Source organism: Talpa europaea, assembly GCF_964194135.1.
Source record: "Talpa europaea genome assembly, chromosome: 9".
Lineage (NCBI taxonomy): Eukaryota > Metazoa > Chordata > Mammalia > Eulipotyphla > Talpidae > Talpa > Talpa europaea.
Window position 1 is genome coordinate 25952479 of NC_140076.1, and position 13127 is coordinate 25965605.

Below are 13127 nucleotides of genomic sequence, written 5' to 3' on the forward strand. Positions count from 1 at the left end.
AATGAACCACTTAAGTTTTTTTCTATATGAATCTTCATCAACAACATTTTCCTTGTTCTTATGACTATGTATATTTTTCTGTAGTTTTTCTAATACTGTTATAGTATTTTTTTATATTTAGGTGTTTAATTATTCAAGTATGTTTATTTTAATGGTATTGGTAAAAAATCAATTTGGCTGTTTTCCCCAAAAGGAAATTCAGTTATCTCCAACATAATTTTGGGGCTATCAGCTTTTTTAAAAATTTATTTATTTATGCATACAAGAGCTGGGGTGTAGGCTAGAGATGTTGGGGGGTGAGAGGATTCACCAGAGACAGAATGGGGAACAGAACAGGCAGACTGACTGAAATACACTGCTGAGGGGAACAGTGGGCAAGACAGGAGAGGTCTGCTGCACGATGTGGGTTTCTCTCTGGCCAGTCGGGGATCGAACTCGTGCTGCAGAGGCTGCGGATTGCTTCATAGTGCGGTGCTTAACCCCTTGCACCACCAGGGAGGCCCTTATTTTATTTTTTATGCATACTAGACTGGAGCGTAAGCCAGAGGTGCTAGGGGAGGTGGTGAGAGGATTCACCAGAGACAGAATGGGGAGCAGAACAGGCAGACTGACTGAAATATACTGCTGAGGGGAGCAGTGGGCGAGTCAGGAGAGATCTCAGCGCCACGCGGGTAGCTCCCTGGCCGGGGATCGAACTCGTGCTGCACAGGCTGCATAGGTTGCGTCCTAACCCTTGCGCCACCGGGGAGGCCCTCACTGGGAACTGGTGAAGAACGAGCACACATTCCCAGACCGGAGAAACCCAGCGCCACCTTCCAGCGTAGACAGGTACCGCCCCCTCGCCACTGCGGCTGCGCGCGATCAGGTACAGCGGCAGGGGGCGTGGCGCCGGCGGCCCTGAAGCGTGCGCAGGCGCGGGGGTCGCCCTGGGACTGATGGCGGAAGTTGACCTGGTCGCCGAGTTCCCCCAGCCGGCGGGTGCTGCGCGTTGGGCCGAGGTCATGGCTCGCTTCGCGGCCCGGCTGGGCGCGCAGGGCCGACGGGTGGTGTTGGTCACGTCCGGAGGCACCAAGGTCCCGCTGGAAGCGCGGCCGGTGCGCTTCCTGGACAACTTCAGCAGCGGCCGGCGCGGTGCAACCTCGGCCGAGGCCTTCCTGGCCGCGGGTTACGGGGTCCTGTTCCTGTACCGCGCTCGCTCTGCCTTCCCCTTTGCCCATCGCTTCCCGCCCCAAACCTGGCTGTCAGCCCTGAGGCCCTCCGAGCTGGCCCGCTCGGGCTTGCTGAGCTTGGAGGCCGAGGAGAATGCACTCCCAGGCTTCGCTTCGGCTCTGCGGAGCTACCAGGAGGCTGCTGCTGCCGGCACCTTCTTAGCGGTAGAGTTCACCACTTTGGCAGACTATTTGCATTTGCTGCAGGCTGCGGCCCAGGCGCTCAGTCCACTAGGTGCGTGTCTTTGGAGTCCGTCGGTTGCCTGCAGGCAGAGCCTTTCTCACCAGACATGTTACTCCTACCCCATCATTAACCTTGGGTCTTAAACAGCTGGGGAACCCAAGTTGAAAAATGAGCTGATCCTGTATTGCTCTTCGATTCATTGCACCATGTGCTTTTCTTTTCAGGCCCTTCTGCGATGTTTTACCTGGCTGCGGCCGTGTCAGATTTCTATGTTCCTGCCTCTGAAATGCCTGAACACAAGATCCAGTCATCTGGGGGCCCACTGCAGGTGGGCGCTTCTCTTCCAGAGATCTGGTCCCCTATAACCAATCTTGGGTTAATTCCCTCTTGATCTGGAGATGGCTTTTCTGCATTCCTTATGTGCTAGGCACTTGGGATACAGAGATGAATAAGACACCGCCCTCCCTCAAGGACCTCACAATCTAGTGAGGGAGCTGGACACAGACAGAATTACAGTACACAATGATAAATGCTGTGGTAGAGGTGCGTACAGAGTGCGGTCAGAGTATGGGGTGAAAGGACCTTGGGAAACTCAAGGAAGGTTTACTGGAGATGACTTGAACTCAGTTTTTAAAGATGAGCACAGATTATACCCCAACAGTTGGAGATGAGTGCTGTGAACTGAACTTGTTTGGTAAGGCTGGAGAGGGGGAGAGAGGTGAGGGTGGAGGGCAGACTGAAGAGACAACTTTGTTCATAGAAGACTATTGTTCTTAAGGAACTTGGATTTTATCCTGTGGAGCCAGGGGTCACCAAGATAAAATTTGTTTGAAAAGAACACTATGGCATCAGTGGGAAAGGTGAATTAGGGAATGGAGGGGGTAAATTAGTTGGTAGTTTAAAGAGGAGATATGGGGAAAGGTAGAGGTGTTCAAGTGAAAATAAAATCAGTTTTGTTTCCTTAGTTCCAAGTTGTGCTCTAAGAAACAATTTTTAAATGGAATCAAATCATTCTACAAGTGCAAGAAATACTTTCGGTTGAGAGGTTTTAAAACTCAATTTTATTTGAGTTTCTAACAAAGTAAAATGTGCATGAGTAAATTATTTGAATTTGTTTCTTTGAGGTTTTGATTTTAAAAATAAAGGTGAATGTTTGAGAAAATGAAGTTCTAAAGGTTCTTTAAAAAATAGTCATGAGGATAGCAGGACTAATTCATAAAACACAGTTTGTCCCAGAATATGTATTAAGCCTTTAAATCAGGTATCATTATGAACCATACAGAGCAAAGGCTTTTAAGCTAAGCATTTAATATGTTTTGAGAAGTTTGACTACTAGAAATCCACTTAAATTTACATAGCCATAAATTTGAGTCCCTGCTTCCTTAATTTCGCGTAAGACTGACCTAGTAGTTAGTGACATTTGCTTATTAAGCTTTTCTTTTTCCAATACAGATAACAATGAAGATGGTGCCAAAAATGCTTTCTCCTTTGGTTAAAGACTGGGCTCCCAAAGCATTTATAATTTCCTTTAAGTTGGAGACTGACCCCTCCATCGTAATTGATCGTGCACGAAACGCTTTGGAAGTTTATCGACATCAAGTGGTGGTTGCTAATATCCTTGAGTCAAGACGGTCCTTTGTGGTTATTGTAACCAAAGACTCAGAAACTAAGTTATTGCTATCTGAGGAAGAAGTAGAAAAGGGTATAGAGATAGAAGAGAAGATAGTGAATGATCTTAAGTCTCGACACACAGCATTTATTTCTGACAAAAACTGAAGTAAAAAGCCCTTATAGGATCAAAATTCGTTCAGTGGACCAGGGCTCTTACCTATGATGAGAATTAGAATGAATTCTTTGCTTTTTTAAAGTTAGAGACAATGAAGGGAAAAAGCAGTGAGAGATGTGCAGACTGACATGATTTAGTATTGTCTTTTAAGGCCATTTCATACAAGTATGAAACAAAGGCAAAGCAATTATGACACCTGCCTGACAGTTGCCTGAATGTGATCTTGATTTTGAAAATGAACAGGAGCTGTTTCTCATCTTTTAAAAAAGAGCTTTTGGGGAATTATATTCCTCAAAATATACATATGGGGCCTGAATAGCAACTGTGTCCATACCATAAAAAGGATTATGGATACGTGAATAGCTATAGATCAGCCACTTGTTGATGCCTACTCTGTGGTAGGCCCAGAGGATTAAAAAGGTGAAAAAACATGTAGTTTGGGAAATGGATATATAAAAAATTAAGTGCAATAAAGTGTGTGCCTAAAAGCTGACACAATGGAAAGGATGTTGTTTTTTGGCAATTTATCAAAGATGGGACTAGGAGAGAAAGACATATGCCTGAAGTTAGATTGCCTGTAGAGTGAACTTCCCACTCGTTTACTTCGTGCTTTTTGTCCTAGACTCATTCCATATTTGAGTTAATTTACTTTCAAATATTTTAGAACTGCTCTTCTGGGAAACTAAACCCTGGACCTCCACCTGGGAGCAGGCAGGGACTACTTGGTGACCTCTGCCCAGAGGGAAGTATGACAGTCATCTGAGCCAGGTTTGACCTCTCCAGCTGTGCCATCTGTTAGCTTTATCAGTGTAGACGGGTGATTTAATGTAATATAATTTGTTTTCTCATCTATAGAAGGGGATAATAAAGTTTTGCCAAATAATACTAGTTGTGAGGCTTAAGCAATACATTTAATGTAAGCATTAGCCTGCTTCTTGCACATAATTCACACTCAACGGGTGGTTGCAATTATAATTTTTCTCACTTAGCAAGACAGTGTTGTGACAGTACCTTCTCCTTGAGTCCTTGAGAAGTTTTCAAAGAAATTTTCACTGTCCTTGGCCTTGGGTTGAAAGTGCACAAGAATTATAGTCCAGAAAAGTTACCTAAATGATCTGTAGAGTGGTCCAGAGTAAAATTTGAAAAACTACTAATAACTAGGTGGAAGGAAGTACCGTGCTTCATATAAATATTTAACTTTAAATGTGATTTGTGAGATTACATGGCATGACTTGGGAAGAGTAGCCAGTGTATTTAATTGATAATGGAAGTACAATAAATTTTACTTGAAAAGATTTGAGGAGTGTCGAGGTGCACTGAAATACTTCATTATATCAAAAGTGTGACCTTCACTAGAGGAAAAATAACTGCAGCAATTAGGACTGTTACTAAAGAGCAGTCCCATTGGACAAAATTTTTAAATCAACTTCAGGTCCAGTTGGCAAACCCTCAAAAAGCACAGGCTTTTTGTCAGCAATAGCTGCAGTACTGAAGGGGCAGGAAGTAAAAGATGGATTTTCTTCCCTACACCTATAGCTTTATGTGGATGACGGTCATTTTCATCTTTGAATGTAGAAATAGAATAAATGGAGTTAAAACTAGAAGTGATCCTAGTGTTTGTGTTTACTACTTCCCAAAACTTCCTGTTTTGGTAATGATTAAAAGCAACAACCACTACGTCACATGGAATTATTTCCATTCAGGACACTTAAACAGTGTTTGCACATGTGAATATTCCAGGAAGATTTTTCATTTGTCTTAGCAACAAATGAAAGTATGTAAAGAAAGAAATAATGAAAAGGAACATGAGTTAATAAAAGCAAACTTGATCTAGATTGGAGGACCAAGGAATGTTTCCCCAAGGAAGTGACACTTGAACTAATAAATAGGAGTTAAGTCAACTGCAGGCAATGGTGTTGAGCATTTTCGACCAGAATGCTGACACAACCCAAAAACTTGTGAAGACTCTAGTACCAGAGTCTTACTTTTTAAAAAGCACTTCGAAAAAGTAAGTGGTAAGATCAATTCAGATATGCATATAGAACCAGCAAAACTTTGCAAAGGCTCCCGAGGAGAACTATATTAGGCTAAGATAATATGAGTATTGTGTTTGGGATACCAGAAAAGTAAGGGCCCCCAAACCATGAGTAAAATCAAGCTCCGATGAACTAACTAGAATCTTGCAACCAGAGCATGTAAATGAAAATGATATAAATTGAGCCTGTTTACATTTGTGTCGTTTAGAAATTTTTATTTCGTGTTATATAGTTAGAGGATATGATTGACCTAAACCGAGTTTTCAATGCCATTAATTCAGTGATAATTCTAGTGGAGTCCGGTTTCTTCATTTTTACAATAAGCCGGGTGGAATAATGTTGTCTTAGGTGCCCCGGATAGTGTCACTTCTAGGCCTAAAATTCAGAACTCCCGACCTAGCTCCTTTTGAAGAAGAAAGTCACTACCAGAAAATTAAATCCAAAACCGGAGCTCCAGGAAAGGCCTGACGCCAAACTACTTGAGCACTACAGACGCCGGCGCTCCAGGTTGCGAATAGGCGCTTTGGCGTTACCATGGTTACTACAAAGCCAATGGAACAGGCGGCACCTTGGACCCAGCCGGAAAAGCCCTGCCCGGCGCCGCAGAGGCCGGCGGTGCGCATCGTAACCACGGTTTCCACAGGAAGGACGGCCCCGCAGCCACTGACATCGTCGTTTCCATGGTTCCCGCCGGAAGGACGTTCTGGCGTCTCTCACCAGCGAGCGCGGTTGCTATGGCTCCTGGGGCGCCCGCGGCTAGCTGCTGAGGCGGACGGAGCGGGGGGACCCCGGGCCCTCGCCGCGGCCCTCGCCGCCTCCCACAGGACCAGCTCCGGCCCGGGCCCCGCGGGCCCCGCCGCGCACCTCCTCCTGCCCTCAGGCCTCGCCCGCTCGCTCCGGGAGGGCCCGCAACGCCGGGAACGGCTCCACCTAGCTCGGCCCTGCTAGCCGCGCACCGGAGGGATTCGGCTGGAAAGGGGGTTCCCGGGCATCTAGGGTGACGCCACTGTTCTTAATTAGAGAAGGTCTCGAGCACCCCGACTCCGTCAGGCGGGCGTTCCTGTCTTCACTGGACGGAAAAGACTGACCTGCGCGGGCGACTGCGCTCGAGGGACCAGGCGCGTCCAAGTCCACCGAGCTCCGGCTTCCCCCGGGTGTAGCCCGGGAACAAAGAGCTGCTTTGGGGGGGTCCTGTATTTGTCCTGCGGAACCTTCCTTCCCGATGAAGCTCTGGAGGCCTTTGGGAGCCCCAGCATCAGACGTCAGCAAGTCAGTGAGCTTCTGCCTTTCAAGCTCCAGCCGCAGCCACTCCTCTCGTCACCCCGAGCAGCGTTCTCTCACCCTGCGCCTCACACGGCCATTTTCACCCTCTGTTGTCCACGCTGCACATCACCGAATGTCCGTGCGTCTCCACTACCTCTGTCTTCCGTAGAACACCTCCTCCTGCTTGCCTGCCACCATGCTTTGGGTAGCTAAGTATTTCACGTTCTCCATCTCTGAAATCCTTTGGAAGATTTTCTCCGCCTCCCCTCACTATGGCAGGCTTTCTGTTTGGGGGAAACTAAAAGACTAGGATGGAGAAGCACACGTTGGTAAATAATGCAGTAAATTTCTACAAGCCTAGTGTGTTTGGAAAATGAAGGGAACCATGCATTTGGGGATCCATTTCAGGCTTAAGGAAAGAAGATTGTTCCTTGTTTAAGTGAATCCAATGTTAGACGTTTCACTGACGTATTCATGCATGTGAAAAGATCATTCGGAATGATCATGTAGCAGGATTTCAACTTTAAGCCCATGTGAATCCAACGTCTTGGTACTGTAGAATTTTCTATAGAGAGGAGATGCCTTTGACAGTTCTTACACCTCTTCCTGTCAATTTCTTTAACAGGAAACATTCTTTGTGATGGGAAACAAGAAAAAAGAATGAGAAGGGGTGATTGAAAAGATATTTTTGGCAAGGGAGCAGGCTTAATGAGCCTAAAAAGACTGGAACAGAGGGACTCGAAAACAGAGTGAGATTCACTTAGAGCCTGTGCAGTTTTATTTTAGCTTGGAAAAGTACTTCATTGGTCCAAAGTATGCGTTCCTTGTTGAATCTTACTATTTCTTCTTCAGTATTCAAGTTTAAATGTAAACTGATTTTGAGGATATGCAGAGCATACATTTTTAACAGGTAAAACTGGGGGAGGAGAGCTCTGATGATTTGGACATTTTTTATTTCTGAGACCAGTTTATTATTTGTGATGTCTCAAGCTTGGAGCCAGGTCATGTTTCCAAGTACTTTACAATTAGCTGTCTTATCCATAATAGTCTGGAAAAGAAAAACAAATTCTACAGCTTTTTCAATTTTTTGCATTAAATGCAAACAAAATAAATTCTCTCATAAAAAAGAGACTGTTAGATGCTATACATTGAGCTTTCCTTTCTCCCTTCCAATATGTATTTATGAAACATATGTCATTTTGACAACATCAACATAATTTTTTTTCCATTTCCTATAACTCTAAATCAGTGATTCTAAACCTCAGGAACCATTTTGCCCCCTAAGAGAGATTTTGTCAACGTATGGAGACATTTACAGTTTTAAATACAGGGGATATGATACTGGCATCTAGTAGGCAAAAAGAACCAGGGACATACATCCTACTTTGCCAAGAACATCTCCCACAACAAAGAATTATCCTATCCAAAATGTCAATAGTATGGAGGTTGAGAAACCCTCTCCTAACATATCAACTTTTCATTTTTCTGTTCTGTGTCAGTCCTTGCATGTGATGATAGCAAAAGTTTGTCTTTTCAGTTTTTATATTTTAAGCATTTAGACATAGCTACATTGTTTTCCACTTTTAAGTGATTTTCTCATTTTGCTTGGGAATGGAAAAGGAAGAAGTGGTATTGTAAGTATTGTATTTAAGATGTCTGCAAGTTTTAAATTATATTTATTTATTTTTTTTTTTTAAAAAAAGATTTATTATTTATTTATTTATTTATACAAGCACTGGGGTACAGTCGGAAGCACGGGAGGGTGAGAGAATTCACCAGAGCCAGAGTGGGGAGCAGAACAGGCAGAGTGATGAAATACACTGCTGAGGGGAGCAGCGGGCATGGCAGGAGAGGTCTGCGCGCCATGTGGGACCCTCGCCAGCAGCCGGGAATCAAACTGGCGCTGCAGAGGCTGCAGGCAGCTTTGCAGCCCAGTGCTCAACCGCTGCGCCACCAGGGGAGGCCCTTTAAATTATATTTAAAGGAAGGAAGAAAGAAGGATTGGGGTGAATAACCTGACTGGATAGTTCTGTTTCCGTGGCCATACTCTCTACTTTGTTCCCTAGTATAATACAAAGACCATGGGATCCAAAGCTCATCCTTAGTTCAGAGCCAGGGAGATGTACTTGTAGCACCAGGTATGGTCCTGGCCCCTCCCCTGTAGTTGAAGGGCTGTTGTGAAGAGAGATAAGAGCAAGTGAAAATGACTGTGCACCCATTCAACTTGTCCTCTTCCCCACTTATCCATCTCTTTTCTCTTTTTTCTACTTGGCTTTACCACTTCATTCTTTACATCTAGAAGATGCCAAAACACTATAGGATGTGCCTCTTCCCAGAGAGTGGATTTGTAAGACATTTAATGAGCATTTATTCAATATTTATATTGTAGAGAATGGTATGCTTTTGCATACTTTGTTAAGTAGTGCAGTTTTAGGCACAGTGTAGATGTCAAAGCCTTTATAATTTAAAGAATGGATTTATATTACCCCAAGGCCTGGTTTTTTAGAGTTTTGTTGTTGTTTTTTTTTTTTGTTTTTTTTGTTTTTTTTTGGTGGGACCCTTGCCGGCAGCTGGGGAATGAACCGGCACTGCAGAGGCTGCAGACAGCCTCACAGTCCAGCACTCAACTGCTATGCCACCAGGGGAGGCCCTTTTTTAGAGTTTTTTTTAAGATTTATTTTATTTTATTTATGCATACAAGAACTAGAGTGTGGGCCAGAGGGTGCAAAGGGTGACAGGATTCACCAGAGACAGTGGGGAGCAGAACTGACAGATGTACTGAAATACACTGCTGAGGGGAGCAGTAGGTGAGACAGGAGAGGTCTGCAGCACCATGTGGGATAGTTCCCTAGCCAGGGATCTAACTCCTGCTGCAGTGGCTGCAGATAGCTTGATAGCGCTGAGACTTTAACCCCTGCGCCACCAGGGAGGCCCCTTTTTTAGAGTTTTTAAATTACTCAACCACTGAACGCTTTGAGATATCATGGCAGAACATGGCAGAGGGGCCCAGGTGTTCAAAGTCATGGACATACAAGCCGCATGACAGAATAAGTAAGAGCTAAAGTCAAGATGTGGCAGAAGCTAAGGCTGGTGGAGTGGCAGGAACAAGATGATAAAGAGTCTCTAGTGCAAAGCTGAGGGGGTTGAACTCTTCCTTGGGGCAATAGCAATGCTAAGCATTCAAAATAGACTGAGAGCTTTGTGGAGCACAAAATGGAAATGTAGCCAGCCTGCAGCAGGGCAAGCAGTTAAGGATGCTATTATACTAAAGTGGGTAAATAATAAGAGCCTAAACCCTAAGGAAACCACTTTAGATGTGGACAGTATGAATTAGGAAAAAAAGAAAAGAAAAAAATGATAAAAAGGGGGCTTCCCTGGTGGCACAAGTTGTTAAATCTTAGCACTATAAAACTATTGGCAGCAACTGCAGCACGAGTTCAATGCCCAGCCAGGGAGGTGACCCACATGGTGCAACAGACCTCTCCTGTCTCACTCGCTGCTCCCCTCAGCAGTGTATTTCAGTCAATCTGCCTGTTCAGCTCCCCACTCTGTCTCTGGTGAGTCTTCTCTCACACACACACACACACCTCTGGCCTACACCCCAGCGTTTGTATGCATAAATAAAATCTTTTTTTGTAAAAAAGAAAATGATAAAAAGAAGTAGAATCAACAAATTCATACACTGGTTGTATATTAAATAGGATGAATGAGGAGGAGTTAAGGATAACTCCCATGTATCTGAGTTAGGAAAATGTATCAATGGTGATTTTATTAATTGTGCAATAAGAAGGAGAAACAGATGTAAGGGAAAGAAAAGTGCATTATTCAAGCCAAGTTGTTCAACAATTAAATATTCATTGGTCTTAAATAGTGGCCTCATTTTATATTGCTTTCTTATCTTACATCCTCTTCTCTGGCACTTCTGCTGCTCTGCCAATTCTTACTTAACAGTAGGCTTTGGTCACTATATTTGTAGCCCTATTTGCAGCCCCTTCCAGCCACAACTGACTGAAGATTACACAACTAAATTTGAAGAGGGGGACATAATTCATTGGATGAACAGCAAATTGACTTGTTTTCATAAATTTGAACTAAGATAAAGAACAGGGGTGACAATCTGAAAAGTCACATAGGCTTAGGACTTGAATGACTGTTTTTACCTTTGCTGATGAGTAAGTAGAAAAAGTCCATCCATGTAGAAAAGCAAGTAAATAGGGCCAGAAATCAAAGATCTCATGTGTTTGGCCAAATTTGTAATGGCTCTCTAGCGCCATATCCAATCCCTATGTAACCTTGTGTAGTGTCCAGCATATGCCCTTGTGGCTGCTTCTCTTAGAGACCCTCCTATAAGTAGTTGGGATTGATTGATGGTGAGAGACAGAAAACACAAAATAATTGTGGCTTGAAAAGGATATAAATGTATTTCACTTAAAACTCAAGAAGAAAGCAGTCAGAACATAGGTCAGAATCTTGAAGTTGTCAGAAACGCAGATTTCTTTGCTTATGATGGTACATCATCGGTGACATGTAACTTCCACTTTGTGGTGGCCATATGGCTCTTCAAATTTCAGCTAACTTGTCTGCATTCCAGTTGAAAGGAAAAAGGAGAGAGGAGAAAGGCATCCTGTTCCTTTAAGGACATTTCTAAGAGGTAGCACACAATGCATGTACCGTGCATTCCATTGGTCGGCACATGGTACACAATTATATCTAGCATTAAGCTGTATTTTCAGAAAAAAAAAAAGATGTCATATTTCTGTGGAAAGAGGAAAGAATAATGGGCATCAGGCAGTCTTTGCCACATGTACTTGTATTTTTTCTCACTTCAGTATGTTTGTATTTCTTGTGACTTTTTCTAGATATATCTGGAGCTTAGCAGAGATGGATTATTATTTAATCCTCCCAACAACCCAATGAGGTAGGCATTATTCTTATATCCATATGATTTCAGAGAATTCAAAGTTTAAGGAAGTTAGGCGACGTACCTAAGTCAGACTCTTATACCCAAGCTCTTTCTTAATCACCATGATAGTGAGAAGAACAGAGAGCAAAGGCCTAGGTTCCTAGAAATGGTGGCCTTTGTAGGGTCTGTGGAAGAACACAGAGAGGGAAAGCCAGAGAAGTAAAGTAAAAACAGGAGAAAGGGATGTTCCATAATAGGAAAAAGAAACACTTTCAAGAAAGGATTGAACAGATCCCTCAAAGTCATGTATAAATAGAGCAGAAACATGTTGGTGGTGAGAAACAGAAAGCCCAGATATATAATGTCAACATTTTTATTTTAGATATTTCACAGCTTTTCCAAGCTTTGATTAATTTTTGTATTGTCAGCCATTTCATTTAAGTGTTTGTTATAACTGGATAACATAACAATTAATGTATACAAGAACTATACTTTGTAGAGAATCTAACTATATACATATGTGTCTGTATCTGATATGTGTACATATCTGATTTCTTATACGCATAGTCATTTGTGTGTGTGTGTACACACTGCACTATCTCAAGAAAGAAAAGTTTGAACCTCTTGCTTAGAGAGAACAACTCTATTTTGTCTGGTTCTTATTCCAGCACAGTGAAGACAGGCTGAGGACTGATAACAGAAATCTAGAAGAGCTCACGGTGAATCACATGGAAGAAATGAAAGAAGTAAGAGCCAATAACAAAACTTTAGAGATACCTATGGTTTTGTTCATTGTCCTTCATTAAATGAACACATTAAAAACCAACACTGGTAGTTTGCTTATCATTCACATGTAAATCTTTTTTCATGAAATATGTATTGATTTTCAATAGAGTACATGTATAGGATGTTGCCCAGAGAGGACAATTGACCGTGCAGGTAGGTGTGCTCAAGGTCACCTTCATTATCGTGGTAAATTTCATCCTTGTCATAGTAACTAACCTTCCAGCGGACTCTGTTTCTTGTTAGTAGACTTAGAAACCTGATTAGCCAGTGTCCTGTGAGTAGATCAGCTTCTCAAAGGTGGGCATCTATTAATCAAATTCAAAGAGAAGGTTGTAGGAAAAAAGACACTGGCTTATTAATTGACATTAACAAATACAATTTCTAGAGGAGCCAGACACATGTCCTGTGTCTGATACATTCTCTCCCTCTGGGCACTCTAGATGGGAAGCCATATTTAATCAGATGTTTACTTGATGAACAAATGATTCAAAACTTTTATAGCACTACTAAGACAACCAGATTTCTGCAACAGGACTATCTATACCTGCCCTCATTTCTGAACCTGTTATGTCCTCGGAGTACAGTACCTAGCCCTCAGATGGGTAGATACAGTCCAGAGGTATGGAGGTGAGAGAATTCACAGGAGACAGAGTGGGGAGCAAAACAGGAGGATTCACTGAAATACACTGCTGAGGGGAGCAGTGGGAGAGACAGGAGAGGTCTGCTGTGCCATGTGGGTAGCTCCCTGGCTGGCTGGGGATCAAACTGCAGAGGCTGCAGATAGCTTCACAGTGCTGTGCTTAACCCCTTGCGCCACCAGGGAGGCCCTATAATGATATCTTTCGACTCTCTTACTTTTTTTGACGTTCCCAGTACTTATTTTCTGATATATTCTTTATGTAAATAGTAAATTCTCTCAGGTTGTGTGGGAATCCTTCTGCTTGTATTTCCACATCTCAGC

The 13127-nt window shown here is 43.2% G+C and overlaps 2 protein-coding genes across 2 annotated transcripts in view; both read left to right on the plus strand.

Moving 5' to 3' along the window:
* Positions 1-921: 921 nt before the first annotated feature.
* PPCS (phosphopantothenoylcysteine synthetase) lies at positions 922-3168 on the plus strand (the record flags this gene model as incomplete). The annotated part of the gene is made up of 3 exons (XM_084241560.1): positions 922-1443; positions 1617-1720; positions 2845-3168. Exons 1-3 carry the CDS (start codon positions 936-938, stop codon positions 3166-3168), a joined length of 936 nt encoding a protein of 311 aa, XP_084097686.1. The 5' UTR covers positions 922-935.
* Positions 3169-5748: 2580 nt separating this feature from the next.
* CCDC30 (coiled-coil domain containing 30) overlaps positions 5749-13127 on the plus strand; it is a gene marked incomplete at both ends in the record, with an annotated part of 80140 nt that continues 72761 nt past the window's right edge. Inside the window, 3 exon segments of the mRNA XM_084242282.1 lie at positions 5749-6060; positions 6235-6483; positions 12049-12126. Coding sequence (XP_084098408.1) covers positions 5749-6060; positions 6235-6483; positions 12049-12126 — 639 coding nt within the window.